At 36.1% G+C, this 17,537-nt stretch overlaps 1 protein-coding gene across 1 annotated transcript in view; it reads right to left on the bottom strand.

The window, feature by feature from the left end:
• Npc1a (Niemann-Pick type C-1a) overlaps positions 1–17,537 on the bottom strand; it is a 379,153-nt gene that overhangs the window by 326,033 nt on the left and 35,583 nt on the right. The window contains exon 2 of the mRNA XM_068283957.1: positions 13,388–13,508. Coding sequence (XP_068140058.1) covers positions 13,388–13,483 — 96 coding nt within the window. The 5' untranslated portion in view covers positions 13,484–13,508. The remainder of the gene's footprint in view (positions 1–13,387; positions 13,509–17,537) is intronic.

Here is a 17,537-nt window from a genome sequence, read left to right as displayed (position 1 = left end):
GGAAACTATACATTTTATTTTAGAGATGTTGAAGATGTTGAAATAGAAGAAGAACAAAACATAGAGAGGGACCTAGAAATAAATCTTGCGATTAAAAATGAAATAATAGAAAGCAATGAGTATAGACTCGACCATTTAAACAACGAAGAAACTCAAAAACTAAAAAAGTCTTGTACGAATTCAGTGACATTCAGTACCGAGAAGGTGAAAATTTCACTTTCACGAGTACAATAAAGCACTCTATTCATACAAAACATGAGGAACCAATTTATAAACGTTCATACAAATATCCCCAAACATTTAATATAGAAATCAACAAACAGATAAATCAAATGATTGAGCAGGGTATCGCTCGAAAATCGAACGCCCCGTACTGTTCCCCCATTTGGATCGTTCCAATACTTCACCACCATTGATTTAGCTAAGGGATTTCATCAAAATCAAATGGATCCTGAATCTATTGCAAAAACAGCTTTCTCAACTAAACATGGCCATTATGTATACACACGTATACCATTTGGTCTTAAAAATGCGCCGCAACATTCCAAAGATGCATGAATAATCTTTTGGAAGACCTTATTTATAAGGATTGCCTTGTTTATCTGGATGACATTATAGTGTACTCCACTTCATTGGAGGAACACATACTATCACTCAGAAAGGTATTTAACAAACTAAGAGAAGCTAATCTTAAATTCCAACTCGACAAATGCGAATTTATGAAAAAGGAAACAGCATTCCTTGGTCATATAATAACAACAGAAGGTATAAAACCCAACCCAGATAAAGGCAAAGCAATTCAAATATTTCCGATCCCTAACCCAACTTTGCACATATTGCAAAACCTTTAACTCTAGGATTAAAGAAAGGAGCTAAAATAAACATAAACGACCTACATTATACTTCATCCTTTGAAAAATAAAAATATCTCCTTATAAATGATCCCATACTTCCGTATCCCAATTTCAAGAAACCATTCTTTTTAACCACAGATGCTAGTAATATAGCATTAGGTGCGTTCCTCTCACAGGACATATAGACCTATTTCTTATGGTAGTGGAACACTTAACGAACATGAACTTAATTATTCAGCCATAGAAAAGGAATTACCATCCATTGTATGGGCAACCAAATATTTTAGGCCATACCTTTTCGGTAGAAAGTTCGAGATTCTGAGCGACCATAAGCCTTTAGTATGGCTCAACAATATAAAAGAACCAAATATGAAACTTCAAAGATGGAAAATAAAACTAAATGAGTTTGATTACAAAATTAAATATTTACCAGAATTAAAATAGATGAAAACATTTAAGTATCAACAGAAAGCACAGCAGCTACATTACATAGTGCTCATGAGGATAATGAAAATTACATTCCAATAGTAGAAAACCCATTAATTATTTCAACAGGCAATAGAATTCATAAGAGGTTCAGAAGACAAAGCAGAAATAACAATTTTTTTTATAAATCAAACATAAAAATAACATTCAAAGAAATGACCAATGCTTACCCAAGGGATATAATCAAAAGATATCTTTGCAGTAAGAACAATGGACTATATTTTCATAATGAACAAGATTTTGCCATATTCCAACAAGCTTTATTTGAAATAATACAATCAAACGCAAGTACAAAAACCTCGAAATCTAGCATTAAGTTAGAGGACCTTCAAACATTTGCACAATTTAATAAAATAATCCTACAACAACATAAAGAATTATTACATCCAGGAATCGAAAAACAATTAATTTGTTTAAAGAAAAATTTTATTTCGCCGATTTTTAAAACCTAATTCAAAACATTATTAATGAATGCTCAGTATGCAATATCGCAAAAACAGAAATTAGAAATACAAAACTAACTTTTGAAATAACACCAGAAACATTTAATGTCAGAGAAAAATACGTCATGGACTTTTACATGATCGACAATTTACAATTCCTTTCATGCATTGACATTTACTCCGAATTTGCAACACTTGTAGAAGTAAAATCTAGAGATTGGTTAGAAGCCAAGAGAGCAATAATGTATGTAAGTATTCACTGAAATGGGCAAACCAATAGAAATAAAATCAGACAAAGATTCAGCATTTCTGTGTATAGCATTAAAAAATTGGCTACAAGAAGAAAATGTAAAGTTAGAAATCACATCAAGTAAAAACGGCATTTCAGACGTAGAAAGATTCCATAAAACAGTAAATGAAAAACTCAGAATTATAAATAGTGAAAATGAAATTGAAGATAAATTAATCAAATTTGAAAAAATTCTCTACGTAGACAACCATAAGACGAGACATAAAACAACTAACCGAACACCAGCGGACATTTTTATCTATGCAGGATCCCCCGACTATAATAACAAAACAAATAAAATACATCAAATAAATAATTTAAATAAAGATAGACACGACTTCGAAATCGACACTAGATTTAAACAAGCACCATTAGTAAAGTCAAAAACGACAAATCCATTCAAAAAGACAGGGGAAATAAATCAGTTAGACGAGAAACACTTTGAAGAAAGAATTAGAGGACAAAAGATCACACACTACAAATCAAAATTCAAGAAGAAAAAGAAACTTTATAAAAGCAAATACGACAATTGATTAATTACAGGTCAACAACTCAAGACGACTTTTTGTGCATTATGCTATTTTTAACATTAAAATCAATATGCAGCCAATCCATTGACATAATCCCAGTAAAAGCCCCGAACGGTTACTTAATACTTAAAACCGAAACCATGGATCTACCGACAAACTTTGAATATCATTATTTAAAAGTGAATTTAACGCTAATAGACATAACATATAACAATTTAAAGCAACAAGCACAGGAATTTAAAGACATAATCCATATTTAATACTTAACAGAAAAACTAAGTAGGGAAATTAATGGTATACAAATTGTAAAACGTAACAATCGAGGACTAATTAGCGGAATCGGTTCAATATACAAATGTCTTTTTGGTACTCTTGATCAGGACGATAAAGATGAATTACAAGAAAAAATAAATAATCTTGAAAGCAATAGCGTACAAGCAAACGAACTAAATTACGTAATAGACACTGTTAATAAAGGTTTAGAAGTAATAAACAACCTCAGAAAAGAAAAGGAAAAATCAGTAAAATTAGAAGTTTTAATCTTTAATTTTGAACATTTCACAGAATACAGACATAGAAATGGGCATGCAGCTCACTAGACTAGGAATTTTCAACCCAAAACTTTTAAGTCACTTAAGTCATGTTAAATCGGAAAAATTATTGAATACAAAAACTTCCACCTGGCTTAAACCAAATTTAAACGAGATATTTATCATTTCAAACATTTTTCGAGAAATAATAAAAACCCCTATCTTTAAAATACTTCCTTATCCAGATGAAAATAAAAATATTTTAACAGAGAATTCATACGAAAAATACTTTTTTGACAACAACACTTTGTTCAATAAAATTACAAAAAAAAAAATAGAAACTAATGAATGTATAATAGGCATTTTAAATCAAACACTTGTAAATACACTAAAACATATAAGAATTTCCAATGTAATTACACTGAACCAAACATAATTGTTACATGGAACTTACCAAAAACTAAACGTAATAAAAATTTACGTTTGTGCCTTACAATTAAACGAAATATCAATAATAAATTCATTTCTTGACTATAGCCAAAGCATTTATGTAACAAACAATATAACCAGGCTAGAACCTATTTCCTTTATCCAAACAAAAGAGATAATTAACGAACACACCAAAAATTATACTGTAAATATTATTACATTAACCACTTTTGTACTTACTATAATAAGTTTGATTACATACTTAATCTATAAGTTTAAGACAATGCCAAAAAAATTAATAATTAAGCATTTTCGATCAAATGACAATCGAGCTCCCACAGAAAAAATTGAAATCCCAATTATTGAAAAAATTGAGTCCCAAATTATAAACAAAATTGATACTCCAATCTATACAGCTGAGAAAAACCCCTCGCTATATCCCAATGTATCCGCCTGAGGACAGGCTGTATTCTTTAGGATGGGGGAGTCCAACGTCAATACCCAATAACATATAAATTTTTCGCCTCCTAAAATTCATAAAGTTAAAGTAAAAATCCGTTTTTATAAACACTTGGACACTTGCAATAACAATTGTCTCCCTCAAAATAAGCGTGCAATCGCTAACTCATAATTAAAACATAGGTCAATAAAATCCGTTTTATTCATAAACAATTGAAATATCAATCACGCCACTAAAGGGCTCACAAATTTACCCTATAAATATAACTATAAGACATTTTTATAACCCAGTTTTAAGTTTTCATTCAAATAATAAAGTATGCTGCTTTTAACTGACTATATCTTTTTTTCCTCTTTGGGAAAACCAGATATTTAATTATATATTCTTGATCAGCATGAGAAGCTGAGTCGATATAGCCATGTCCGTCTGTTCGTTCGTTAGTACTAGAAAAAACATAGATGAAGGAATTGGAGTATCTCTATGAAATTTACTAATATGGATATAATTTTGGATATAAAACATTAGATCGCGAAATTTCAATCAGATCGGATAAATAGAACACAAGTTACAGTCAATATAAAACGGCTCTGCACAAATGCCGACAGCGCTTTAATTGGGTTAAAGACTGAATTATGTGATTGATTATGTTTAAGTGAAGCCTCTGATATTGGGCGTCGATGGTGACACCGACGCTTGCAGAGTCCAATGATCCAGCGTTGGCGTGGGAACTGTTTATTGCAGAATCGGTTTAGGCGACCTGACGTCTGATGCATCGAACTTGATGCTTATTGCTGAATTGGTTCTTGGAATTCGGCTACCTGCCGTCTGGTGTACCGAATTCGACACCATTGGAATGGGTGGGAATATAGTGGTAGTGAATAGGGATTCCAGAGGAGAAGAATAACCCAATCTTCATTCGTTGAATTCAAAATATGAACTGATTTTATTAACAAAAGTATGGAGTTTATATAGGGAATCTTAGGTTCTAGGAGATAACAATTGTTCTTAAAATATCTTATTCTAATGAGACTCAAATCCCACGTTATCGGGGGTTGAAAATTATTATTATTATTATCTTATCTTGGGCACGGCTTCGGCCACATGACCTCCTGCCGTTGTGATATTTTGGGTTAGTTTAGAATTACAAGTGTTTTTCTACAATGTGTGTGGCTGATTGTAATTCTAGTCATATGCTAGATTACTTGTTTGTGACAAAAGTACAGTTGTATTATGTTTTCTTTAGTGCAACTGACTTGGTGAAGCCGCTTCAGATGAACACGATGTTTATTCTTAAACAGGTAGAGTACGCCTTGTCTTAACTTATACAAGCATACATGCAACATTTCAGCTCTGTGGCTCTTACGGTCTAGAAGGAGTTTGCGTTGATCCGTCTCATCGTGCTGATCAAGAATATATGAAGATAAATTAATCAAATTTGAAAAAATTCTCTAAGTATTCAACCATAAGACGAGACATAAAACAAGTAACCGAACACCAGCGGACATTTTTATCTATGCAGGATCCCCCGACTATAATAACAAAACAAATAAAATACATCAAATAAATAATTTAAATAAAGATAGACACGACTTCGAAATCGACACTAGATTTAAACAAGCACCATTAGTAAAGTCAAAAACGACAAATCCATTCAAAAAGACAGGGGAAATAAATCAGTTAGACGAGAAACACTTTGAAGAAAGAATTAGAGGACAAAAGATCACACACTACAAATCAAAATTCAAGAAGAAAAAGAAACTTTATAAAAGCAAATACGACAATTGATTAATTTCAGGTCAACAACTCAAGACGACTTTTTGTGCATTATGCTATTTTTAACATTAAAATCAATATGCAGCCAATCCATTGACATAATCCCAGTAAAAGCCCCGAACGGTTACTTAATACTTAAAACCGAAACTATGGATCTACCGACAAACTTTGAATATCATTATTTAAAAGTGAATTTAACGCTAATAGACATAACATATAACAATTTAAAGCAACAAGCACAGGAATTTAAAGACATAATCCATATTTAATACTTAACAGAAAAACTAAGTAGGGAAATTAATGGTATACAAATTGTAAAACGTAACAATCGAGGACTAATTAGCGGAATCGGTTCAATATACAAATATCTTTTTGGTACTCTTGATCAGGACGATAAAGATGAATTACAAGAAAAAATAAATAATCTTGAAAGCAATAGCGTACAAGCAAACGAACTAAATTACGTAATAGACACTGTTAATAAAGGTTTAGAAGTAATAAACAACCTCAGAAAAGAAAAGGAAAAATCAGTAAAATTAGAAGTTTTAATCTTTAATTTTGAACATTTCACAGAATACATTGAAGACATAGAAATGGGCATGCAGCTCACTAGACTAGGAATTTTCAACCCAAAACTTTTAAGTCACTTAAGTCATGTTAAATCGGAAAAATTATTGAATACAAAAACTTCCACCTGGCTTAAACCAAATTTAAACGAGATATTTATCATTTCAAACATTTTTCGAGAAATAATAAAAACCCCTATCTTTAAAATACTTCCTTATCCAGATGAAAATAAAAATATTTTAACAGAGAATTCATACGAAAAATACTATTTTGACAACAACAATTTGTTTAATAAAAATACAAAACAAATGGAAACTAATGAATGTACAATAGGCATTTTAAATCAAATCCCAACCACTTTCAAATACACTAAAACATATAAGAATTTTCAAACTAATTACATTGAACCAAACATAATTGTAACATGGAACTTACCAAAAACTAAACTTAATCAAAATTGCGTAAAAAACGACTTAATAATAGAAGGCAATAACATAATAAAAATTTACGATTGTGCCTTACAATTAAACGAAATATCAATAATAAATTCATTGACTATAGCCAAAGCATTTATGTAACAAACAATATAACCAGGCTAGAACCTATTTCCTTTATCCATACAAAAAAAATAATTAACGAACACACCAAAAATTATACTGTATTTCAAACTATTACATAAACCACTTTTGTACTTACTATAATACGTTTGATTACATTACTTTATCTATAAGTTTTACACAATGTCACAAAAATAAATAATTAAGCATTTTCAAATGACAATCGAGCTCCCACAGAAAAAATTGAAACCCTAATTGTTAAAAAAATTGAGTCCCAAATTATAAACAAAAATCATCAAGAAATAAAAATGAAGAATATGTAAAAATCACCTTCATCCTATTTTTATTCTTTTTTGCTGAATTTAAATGTTTTTTGAATAAAAATGGACGAAATCAAAGAGGCCATTTCCACATTACTAGTTCAGGTAGCCGCTATCCAGAGCCCTTACCAAATTCGATCTAAGGCAGATAGCAACTTTACCAGATTGCGTCAAAGCAATAAGGGCCTTCACGGGAGAAGCTGCCCAGTATCCAACCTGGATCAGGCAAGCTGAAGTCATAGTACGGGACTACGAGGTAGCATGAGATAAGCTGATATGTAGAGCCGTCGTCCTCCACCTGATGTTGAAGATTGAAGGCAGGGCGGCCGAGATACTGATTTCTAGCGATGTAGCAGATGACGATTGGCCAGAAATCAGGAAAGTCCTTGCCTCAAACTACGAGGACAGAAGGGACATAAGGACCCTAGTATACCAGATGAGTACGCTAGTCCGCGGTGATAAGAACCTGGAGGCATACTACAACAATATCAATAGGCACCTTTCATTGATTGTAGCAAAACTCAGGAATGCAGGGCACGCTAAAGGAGTGTTTGAAGCTCTAAAAGGCTCGTACCGCGAAAGAGCCTTGCGGGTCTTCATAAGAGAAACGTCGGGCTTGATCACAGTGAATCGCCCTAGAACCTTACCAGAGTCAGTCTAGAATCGATGGAAGCACCAAGCGTGTCCGATCCCAATGCAGTAGACTGCACCCCAAGGGCTAGAGGGTAACCCAAATAATTAACAGCTGTACGAAGAGATGCCGACTATCGCGGTTAATGAGGGAGATGAGGGTGCGGCCCATGTGGTCCTACAGCACCCCGACGACCTTGTGATCCAAGATCAAATAAATTTTATGGGCATGGCCTCTCAAGTGTACCCTACATAGAATATGAGGATAGGAATAGGGTAGTGCGACAGTTTCTCATTGACACTGGCGCAAACAGAAACTTCAGTAGTCAGGAACTATCTGACTTGGCTTCGGCTCTGCAAACCCCAATCCTAGTGCAGTCAGCCGGAGGCCCTATTAAAGTATCGAAATCTACAACTAGCCCCTTTTTCGTCCCTTTGGGCAATAACACTCAGCTCACATTAAGGCATCTGAAAGCAAAAATTGACAGGGAACTTGATACACTAACCATACAGCCCGGAGTGGCGGTACCTCTCCTATGGGCCCCTGGTGAGCCATAGAAACGCAAATTAAAGCATCCATCCGCACCCGAACGGAGGATGCCATTTACACCAGATTCTACCCATATCCGGTCCACATGAGACAAGAAGTGGAAAGCCAAGTCACGAAACTACTTCACGAGGGCATGATCCGGACGTCAGAAAGCCCTTATAACTCTCCAATCCCAGACATTACTTCCACCTTAGCAAGTTTAGGTAAGTTACGGTATCGATCTGACTTCAGGTTTTCACATGAATTTGGCGGACATTCCCAAACCCCCTTTTCAACCCTAAATGGAAAATACGAAATGCCCTCGCCATTTTCCAAAGAATGATAGACGACGTACTCAGGGAGTACATCGGAAAAATGTGCCACGTGTACATTGACGACATAATCGTTGTCAGCTCATTCTACGAAGACCACTGGTCGAACCTAACCGCAGTGTTACTAGACTTCGTGATGTAGGCCTACAGGTGAACCTGGAAAAAACACATTTACTGCAAAAACAAGTCGAACTTCTAGGCTACATCATAACGGGGGATGGCATTAAAGTAGACGACAAAAAAGTCAATGCAATCCTAAAGATACAGCCTCCAAAAAACCTTAAGGAGCTTAAGTCTCTTCTGGGTATGACCTCTTACTACAGGAAATTTATAAAAGATTACGCTAGAATTGCAAAACCGCTTACAAATCTGACGCGTGCGGGTGGTGAACTAGTTAAGTCCTCCCAATCAAAAAAAAAGTACTAATTGCACTAGACGAGAGGTAATGCAGGTCTTCAGCGAATTGAAAACGCTTCTCTTCTCATCGGGTGTTAGCCTTCCCGGACTTTTCGAAACCTTTCCATTTCACCACAGATGCGACAAACGTCGCCCTCGGGGTCGTTCTATCACAGATTACCGCAAAGAACGATAGGCCCATTACCTACCTCTCGAGGGCACTTAGCCGGACAGAGGAGAACTACGACACAATAGAAAGAGAAAAGTTAGCAATAATTTGGGCACTGGACAGCCTCAGATCCTATTTATACGGGACCGCATCTTTGACTATACACTGACCATCAACCACTGATTTATGCCATGCGAAATAGCAATTTCAACGCCAAACTAAAGCGTTGGAAATCTAGGCTGGGAGGGGGGCTAAATGAGGAAGGCTGCATCTCACGACTCATCACAGGAATCAGTGACACTGATAGACGGAGGTACGGTGCTCCTCACTGGCTTTAACGGAACAGTGACCACCTCCTCGGGACAACATAGACTCCAGGGCTCCTTTGAAAAACCCAAAAAGGGTTTTGCTATTCAATACATGAACTTTCAGAAAAAAAAGGTCCGGTGCGGTTTGATTTTACAAACCTTCATTTTGTTGCATAGTGTAAAAAGTTTGATTACATACTTAATCTATAAGTTTAAGACAATGCCACAAAAATTAATAATTAAGCTTTTTCGATCAAATGACAATCGAGCTCCCACAGAAAAAATTGAAATCCCAATTATTGAAAAAATTGAGTCCCAAATTATAAACAAAATTGATACTCCAATCTATACAGCTGAGAAAAACCCCTCGCTTTATCCCAATGTATCCGCCTGAGGACAGGCTATTTTCTTTAGAATGGGGGAGTCATATATCCAACTCCAATACCCAATAACATATACATATTTCGCCCCCTAAAATTCATAACGTTAAAGTAAACATCCGTTTTTATAAACAATTGTCCCCCTCCACTCATAACTAACATAAACAATTAAACACTTGCAATAATAATTGTCCCCCTAACAACCAAAATAAAAATAACCATAAGACATTTTTGTAACTCAGTTTTAAGTTTTCATTCAAATAATAAAGTACGCTGCTTTTAACTCACAATATCTTTTTTTCCTCTTTGGGAAAACCAGGTATTTAATTATTTATGCCTTTCTACAATGTTAAATTGCTAATTATCTGCTTTGGAAAAGCTGACAAGGCGGGTAAATGTTATTTAAGTTGATGAAAAATTGGTCCTAGTTGCAGGTTTCTCTTTTCCGTTTACCTAATTGTATGTAAATATTAAGTTTTTTAACTAATTAATACAAAAGGGGATATACCGATTTGGCCTTCTACATAGTTAGTTCAAAAAATATAATACAAAGTAATTATTCCTCTTGTTTGCGACAGTTTATTTTTGACTTCATAATTGAAAACAGCTTTAATCAGGTCTGAATAGTATTTGTCAATATAATTCAAGGCAGTTTTATTCATTTGTGCAAAAATGAAAGGTAAAAATCAAATATACACACAATAACTTAAGGCGACAATGGATCGCAAGCGGCAGAAATCTGGCAAATTTCGTGAAAAAAATTAAGTTTGGCTTGAGGAGTGTACGAGATTCAAAGATTCGGAGCAGGAAGATGTTCAACCATCCAGCCGGCTGACGGAATGGATTTAATAAAATATCAGTATTTACCAATTGGAGAGCTATCCGAAGAAGCACAGAATGTAAAAACAAGGACTACAAAAGGTCCAGATACACTAATACATTAAAAACTTCTCGTCTTAGACAAAATGAATTCCTTTTTAACATGCTAACTTACATTAAAAAATGTTACATAGTTTAAAATAATGATAAATTCCGTTTATGAACGAAAAAAACCGGGTTTCGCTACATTTAAAATAAAAAAACATGCTTGGATATATTTTCTAATTCTGACCTTGAATATTACAGCACCACGAACACCCAGCACTTTTGACAAACATTCATTTTGAAGCTTAAGGTATTCTTCATCATAAACTAAATTAAAATTAAAATTTTCAAAATCGTTTTATGGGTTTAGATTTTTTGCAATGTAAAATGCCAAAGGGCCCCACTGTGCACTGTCGGCATTTCAGCAGAGCCGATTTATATTGACTGTAACTTGTGTCTTATTTATCCGAGCTGATTGTTCTATTTATGGGATCTGATGTTTTATATACAAAACTATCATATAAGAAAATTTCGTAGAGATACTCCAATTTTTTAATAAAGTTTCATCCCAATAGCTCTTAAGATGGCGAGAAGTTGATTTGAACAGACAGACGGACATAGCTATATCGACAAAGTTTCTGATGCTGATCAAGAATATAGATACTTTATGGGGTAGGAAACGCATCCTTCTCTGCGTTACAGACATCTGACCAATTTTATAGTACCCTCTGCAAGAGTGCAAAAAAAAAAATGAAGTAAGTAAGTAGACTCCTTGACTCGGGTATACCATACACCAGGTGAAACAAATTTAAATTTAAATTTAAATTTCGAAAACCAAATGTATGTCTATTGTTTTTACATGCTTCATACTATGTGCTATCTCGCTCACTCTACAAACACACGAGCACTCTAGCGCCATTTCTGGCCTTGTGGACCGCTTAGTAAAATACGTTCATACGCATATTTTGCATGTTTCTAATCCGATTTCAATAAAATGTTCAAAAAAGTTTGGTAGAAGTAGATAAGATTAATTAGTCTGCCGAATTTGAATGCGATGGTCAAAAAACTACAGGAGGGGATCGGGGCGTGGCAAAATATGAAAAGATATATACTCTGCGCGCATACTAAGCCAGTGTACATACTAAATTTAGTGACTTTAGCTTTGTTAGTTTTCGAGAAAATCAGTTTTGTTTAATTTGCGGGGGCGAAAGTGGGAGAGGCAAAATTTTTAAAGAGCCAATATCTACGCGTCTATTAAGCTAGTCTGCATACCAAATTTAGTGTCGGTAGCTGTCATAGTTTTTAAGAAAATAAGTTTTATGTAAATTCCGGGGGCGGAAGGGGCTTAGCAAAAAGTTTGAACAATTAGTTTCTGCGCGCCAACTAAACGAGTATATAAACCAAATTTGATGTCACTAGCTGTTATATTTTTTAAGAAAAACAGTTTTATGTGATTTCGATGGGCGTAAGGGGCGTGGCAAAAAGTTTGAAAAATTAATTTCGCGCGCTAACTAAACGGGTACACAAACCAAATTTGATGTCTCTAGCTGTTATACTTTTTAGGAAAAATAGTTTTATGTGATTCCTGGGGGCGTAAGGGGCGTGGCCGAAATTCCAATTAACTCTATATATGTACATAATACACGAGTATACATACCAAACTTGGTGGCTCTAGCTCCTATAGTCTCCGAGATCTGCGTGTTCATACAGACGGACGGACGGATGGACGGACAGAAGGACATGGATAGATCGACTCGGCTGTTGATTCTGATCAACACCCTACTTTATAAGGTCGGAGAAGCTTCCTTTTGCCTGTTACATACATTTTGGCGACTTTAATATACCATTTCACCCTATGGGTGTATGGTATAAAAAAACAAATTGAAACAACTGTAAACTATTGAAAAGCCCTCTCCTCTTTTTTTTTTTACCAGTTTCAATATACGATCTGCCATTAAATTAAGCATGTTTTGGAGCATTTGGATGTCCAAATTGTCGGATTCTTGAATAATAGGGCTTCTTAAAGGCCCTTTAAATTTCCAATTGCTTTCTGTGGGCAGGATGCCGTTGAATCAAGATGCCTCAAAGATTGTTTATCGGACTTGGGTCCAGACTGCTTGTTAAGAATATGAGAGACATTTAAATTAGCTTCTGTAAGTTTTCTTGTATAGTTGTTATCCTAATGCATGCTAGTAGGATAATGCATACAAAAACGATCTCCGACAACTCTACATAGTTCTGTGCGTTATGAAACATTTTAGAGTTTTTCAATCAACGGGGATTCTGTCCGTATAGTATGTATAATCATATAAAAATTTCTGGACACATGGACTTGTTTTGGGCTACCCATCGGGTTCATCTAAATTAAACATGTTTGGTTACTAAAAGCAATATTTTTCCATTCAGTCCAAACTGAGAGCACAAACTTTGCAAACTGTAAACGAGCATCTGTTTTTTACCTCTGACTTAAGTCGATTCAGTCCAACGAAACGACATGGTTAGATGATCTTTCGTGAAATAATAAAAATATTTTGTTCTTACCTGTGTCGATACATTTATGATTGAAATAAGTAATGCAATTATAAAAAACTGCGAACTAATTTTAGTTTTTTGAGATGCGATTGGTAAGTAATTCATTTTAAAAATAATTTGTTCACCATATCTGAAATTAAAAAGATCAACATATTTAGATGTTTGAAAATTAATTTTAGGTAATTTTTATACCCCTGCAAAAAGGGTATAATTATTATGGTCAGCAGTGTGCAACGCATTGAACGAAGCATCTCCGACCATACAAAGTATATATATTCTTGATCAGCACGAGACGAGTTCAAATAGCCATGTCCGTCCGTCCGTCCGTCTGGATCAACGCAAACTCCTCCTAGACCGTAAGAGCTACAGAGCTGAAATTATGCACGTAGACTTGTATATACTGCAGGGGTTGTCTCAGATTCAGCCGGATCGGACCACTATATCATATAGTATATATATTCTTGATCAGCACGAGACGAGTTCAAATAGCCATGTCCGTCCGTCCGTCCGTCTGGATCAACGCAAACTCCTCCTAGACCGTAAGAGCTACAGAGCTGAAATTATGCACGTAGACTTGTATATACTGCAGGGGTTGTCTCAGATTCAGCCGGATCGGACCACTATATCATATAGCTCCCATACAAGCCCCAGTCACGAACAGTGTCTTTTCTCAATAACTTCGTTATTTTCTGTGCTATTATTGTGAAACTATTCTACTACTCTAACTAATATTAGAGAGTTTATTACGCCTATAAACGACTGTGCCAAATTTAATCAAGATCGGATGACTATATCTGTTTGGGAATTAAACGACATTAAATAGTTTGAGTCAATATTCATGTACACGAACCACTGTATATTTTCTATTGTTCTTTACGTATGCATTTGTTTGTGAACGCAACGTTGGTACATCCGTTATTCTCAATTTGCACAAACCACGCTGCTTAGCATCAAATGCATGCGTACGAAAAACACTTACATTTTGACATTGGTACAGACCAGTCGCGTTCATTGTTAACTATCGTTAATTACACTATCAAGATCGGGCGACTATATCATATAGCTCCCTTAGGAATGATCGGTCGAAAACAGTGACTATGATCAATATCTTCGTTATTTCCTATGATTGTAGGCCATTCTTTCGCAAACATACGCCTTTTTAGATAAAACGTTCTTCCACATTGATGGCTAATAGGTAAGGAAAGAGTTACCAAAAAAGTTGCAAGGGTATACAAACTTTGACGCGGTCGAAGTTAGTCCCGGCCCTCTGGTTTTTTTGCTTTATCTTTGTTAATGGAGGTGAGATGATTTTGTATTGGCAATAACGGCGACAACTAATTTTTTTTACCATTATTTAGCTTGAGGTGAGAGGGCGGCGAAGAGAGAAATTATGCTTACTCGTCACTAAAAAATGTTATCGACTTGAATTTTTAAAGGTTTGATTTCCAACAAAACAAATTAAAAACAAAGGGCCGGGGCTAAATTCTACCGTGTGAAAGTTCTTTTTGTTGTTTTTTCCTTACCTACAATCGTGGACAAAAGTACTTTGACTTCGCGTTGTCAAGTGTGAAATCGCTTTTTTCTGGAAACTGAGAGGAGTAACGGTGTCCTTTAAATTTTTGATAGAGAGATAGTATCAAATCTTATAAGAAACCAAAAGCTTGCAGTGATAACGGTAAAAATTAAGTTGCTGTATTTATTTGAGTTAAAGATTATGCTTATATGGCTGGACAGAAGTATTTTGACATTTCAATTTTGCTTAATAGAAAGTGAGCTAAAGTAAATTTTGCTGAAAAATAGGTTTGTATTAATAAAAAGTAAACCCTCCTTTGGCATCAATGACCTTTTGTAAGCGTACAGGAACTGATTTGACCAATTTTTGTAGCGTTTCCAAGTATATGTCCAGCCAAAGTCGTTGAATTTCAGCAATCGTCTGCTCACGCGTTCTGGATAAGTCAGCACTGCGTTTTCTTTTAATGTAAGCCCACACATTCTCTATTATGTTTAAATCAGGGCTTTGAGGTGGCCAATCTAATGTATTGACTTCGACATCGCTTAAAAACTTTGTTATCATATGCGCCTTCCAATTCAATTTAACTGCTGCAGTGTACAGACGTGTTTTTTAATGCGCTCCGCAAAAATTGCGTGTAAAAAAAAAGACCGCGTTTGCAAAAATTTGTGTAGGGCTCTCAGTCGCCTCAGAGACGCCTATTTACAATCATATTGCTATTAGATTGCTCTAATAGCAAAAAATACTAAGTTGCAACAACAAAGTGCGTAATTTTTACAAAACCCATGTCCACCATTTCGGGCCCAAGCTCTCTCGATCCCCACCAGCAACAGCTACAAGAACTAATTGTACAACAACAACGTGAGCGTCGACTCGCGGTCCAACGCAACAACGCACACTTTTCGGTGGTGTCGCCGACCCCACTGAATGCTAACGTAAGCAATAACACCGAAAGTGCTTACGTTAGCATGGAGAGAGCAGTGTGCTTCTCCATCAATATCGATAACTGGGTCATCGTTTGCACAGACCAGCACCGTCTGCTCGTTGACAGCAACTACTGCAACGTCTGCCGAAGTATTGACCTGCCCCAAGCCGTCACCGACAAGTCGCGCAGAGTCAGCCACAGGAATAAACCCAACGCCTTCTGTCCAAACTGGAATGGATAGATATATTAAAATAACTAAGCGGAAGCTAAGCCCGCAAAACAAAAAAAGTGGCAATACGCCGAAAATAACCAAACCAAATAACCGAGTAGCACTCCTAAGCGGGAATCGTTTTAAAATTCTTGCCGATCAGCAAGATGATCAAGCCGGCGCTGTAGATAAAGTTAAGTCGGCTAGACCACCCCCTTTATACATCCGTGGAGCCAACTGCAGCGCCCTGATTTCGAAGCTAGTAGAAACAGTAGGGGCAAACAACTTTGTTGTAACCCCTCTCAATAGGTGTAACATTAAAGAAGTTAAATGTCAAACCCAAACAGAGGACAATTTCTGCATCATCGAAAAGTACCTCCGTAATGCTAACATCAACTTCTATACCTACCAACTAAAAAGCAGTAAAGGGCTCCAGGTTGTGTTGAAGGGGATTGAGCCATCGGCACCTACTTAAGAAATAGCAGACGCGTTGGTCGAAAAAGGGTTTGCGGTCAAATCCGTTGTCAACATCATCAACAGGAACAAAGTCGCACAGCCGCTCTTCAAAATCGAGCTCCAACCAGATGCAAAGCGGTCGAAGCCAAATGAAGTGGACCCAATCTACAACCTACAGCTCCTATTGCACAGAAGAATCACCGTAGAGGAGCCCCATAAGAGACACCTACCAACGCAGTGTAAAAACTGCCAGGAATACAACCACACCTCTAAAAATTGCAATCTTAGGTCAGTGTGTGTTGGCTGCGGCGAACATCATAAAGATGGCATTTGCACCATGGACAGAAACAATGTCGCACTAAGACTATGCAGTAACTGTGGAAAGAACCACACGGCCAACTACAGAGGATGTCCTGTTTTCAAGGATCTTAAATCTCACCTAAACGGGCGCAAACCCCCAGCTGGACCAAAAATCACCCTCAACGCCTCTAAAACTACACCGGAGGTAGTCTTCGCCAAGGCTGTTAGATCATCTAACATGCCTGCTACATACAGTCCTAGTGTATCCTTCGCTAGTGTGCTCCGAACTGGACAGACGGAGCCCGCAAAAGAGACCCCGTCACTCCACCATCTACAGAATCCGCAACCTAGCGCACCAGAGCTTGGCCAGCAAACTCCAAGTGGTTTAGAGGCCCTATTGATCTCACTCAATCAAAACATGACCACTTTTATGACGTTCATGCAAAACTGTGTGCACGAACTGATGCGGAATCAAAACCTGCTTATCCAGAAGCTTATTGAGAATAAATAATGGCTACGTCTATGTCTTTGGAATGCTAACGACATCTCCAAGCACAAAAATGAACTGCAACTATTCCTAGACTCAAGTGAAATCGACGTTTTGCTGATTTCAGAAACACATTTAACATCAAAAAATAATTTTCAAATACCAAAATATACCTTCTATGCAACAAACCATCCAGACGGAAAAGCTCATGGCGGGACTGGTATCCTAATCAAAAACCGTATAAAACACTCGTTCCTCAACAGATTTGAAACA

Source organism: Drosophila tropicalis, unplaced genomic scaffold (assembly GCF_018151085.1).
Source record: "Drosophila tropicalis isolate 14030-0801.00 unplaced genomic scaffold, ASM1815108v1 contig_258, whole genome shotgun sequence".
In the NCBI taxonomy this organism is placed as follows: domain Eukaryota; kingdom Metazoa; phylum Arthropoda; class Insecta; order Diptera; family Drosophilidae; genus Drosophila; species Drosophila tropicalis.
The sequence above is the reverse complement of the archived record's forward strand: the minus strand, read 5'-3'. Positions and strand labels throughout refer to the sequence as shown.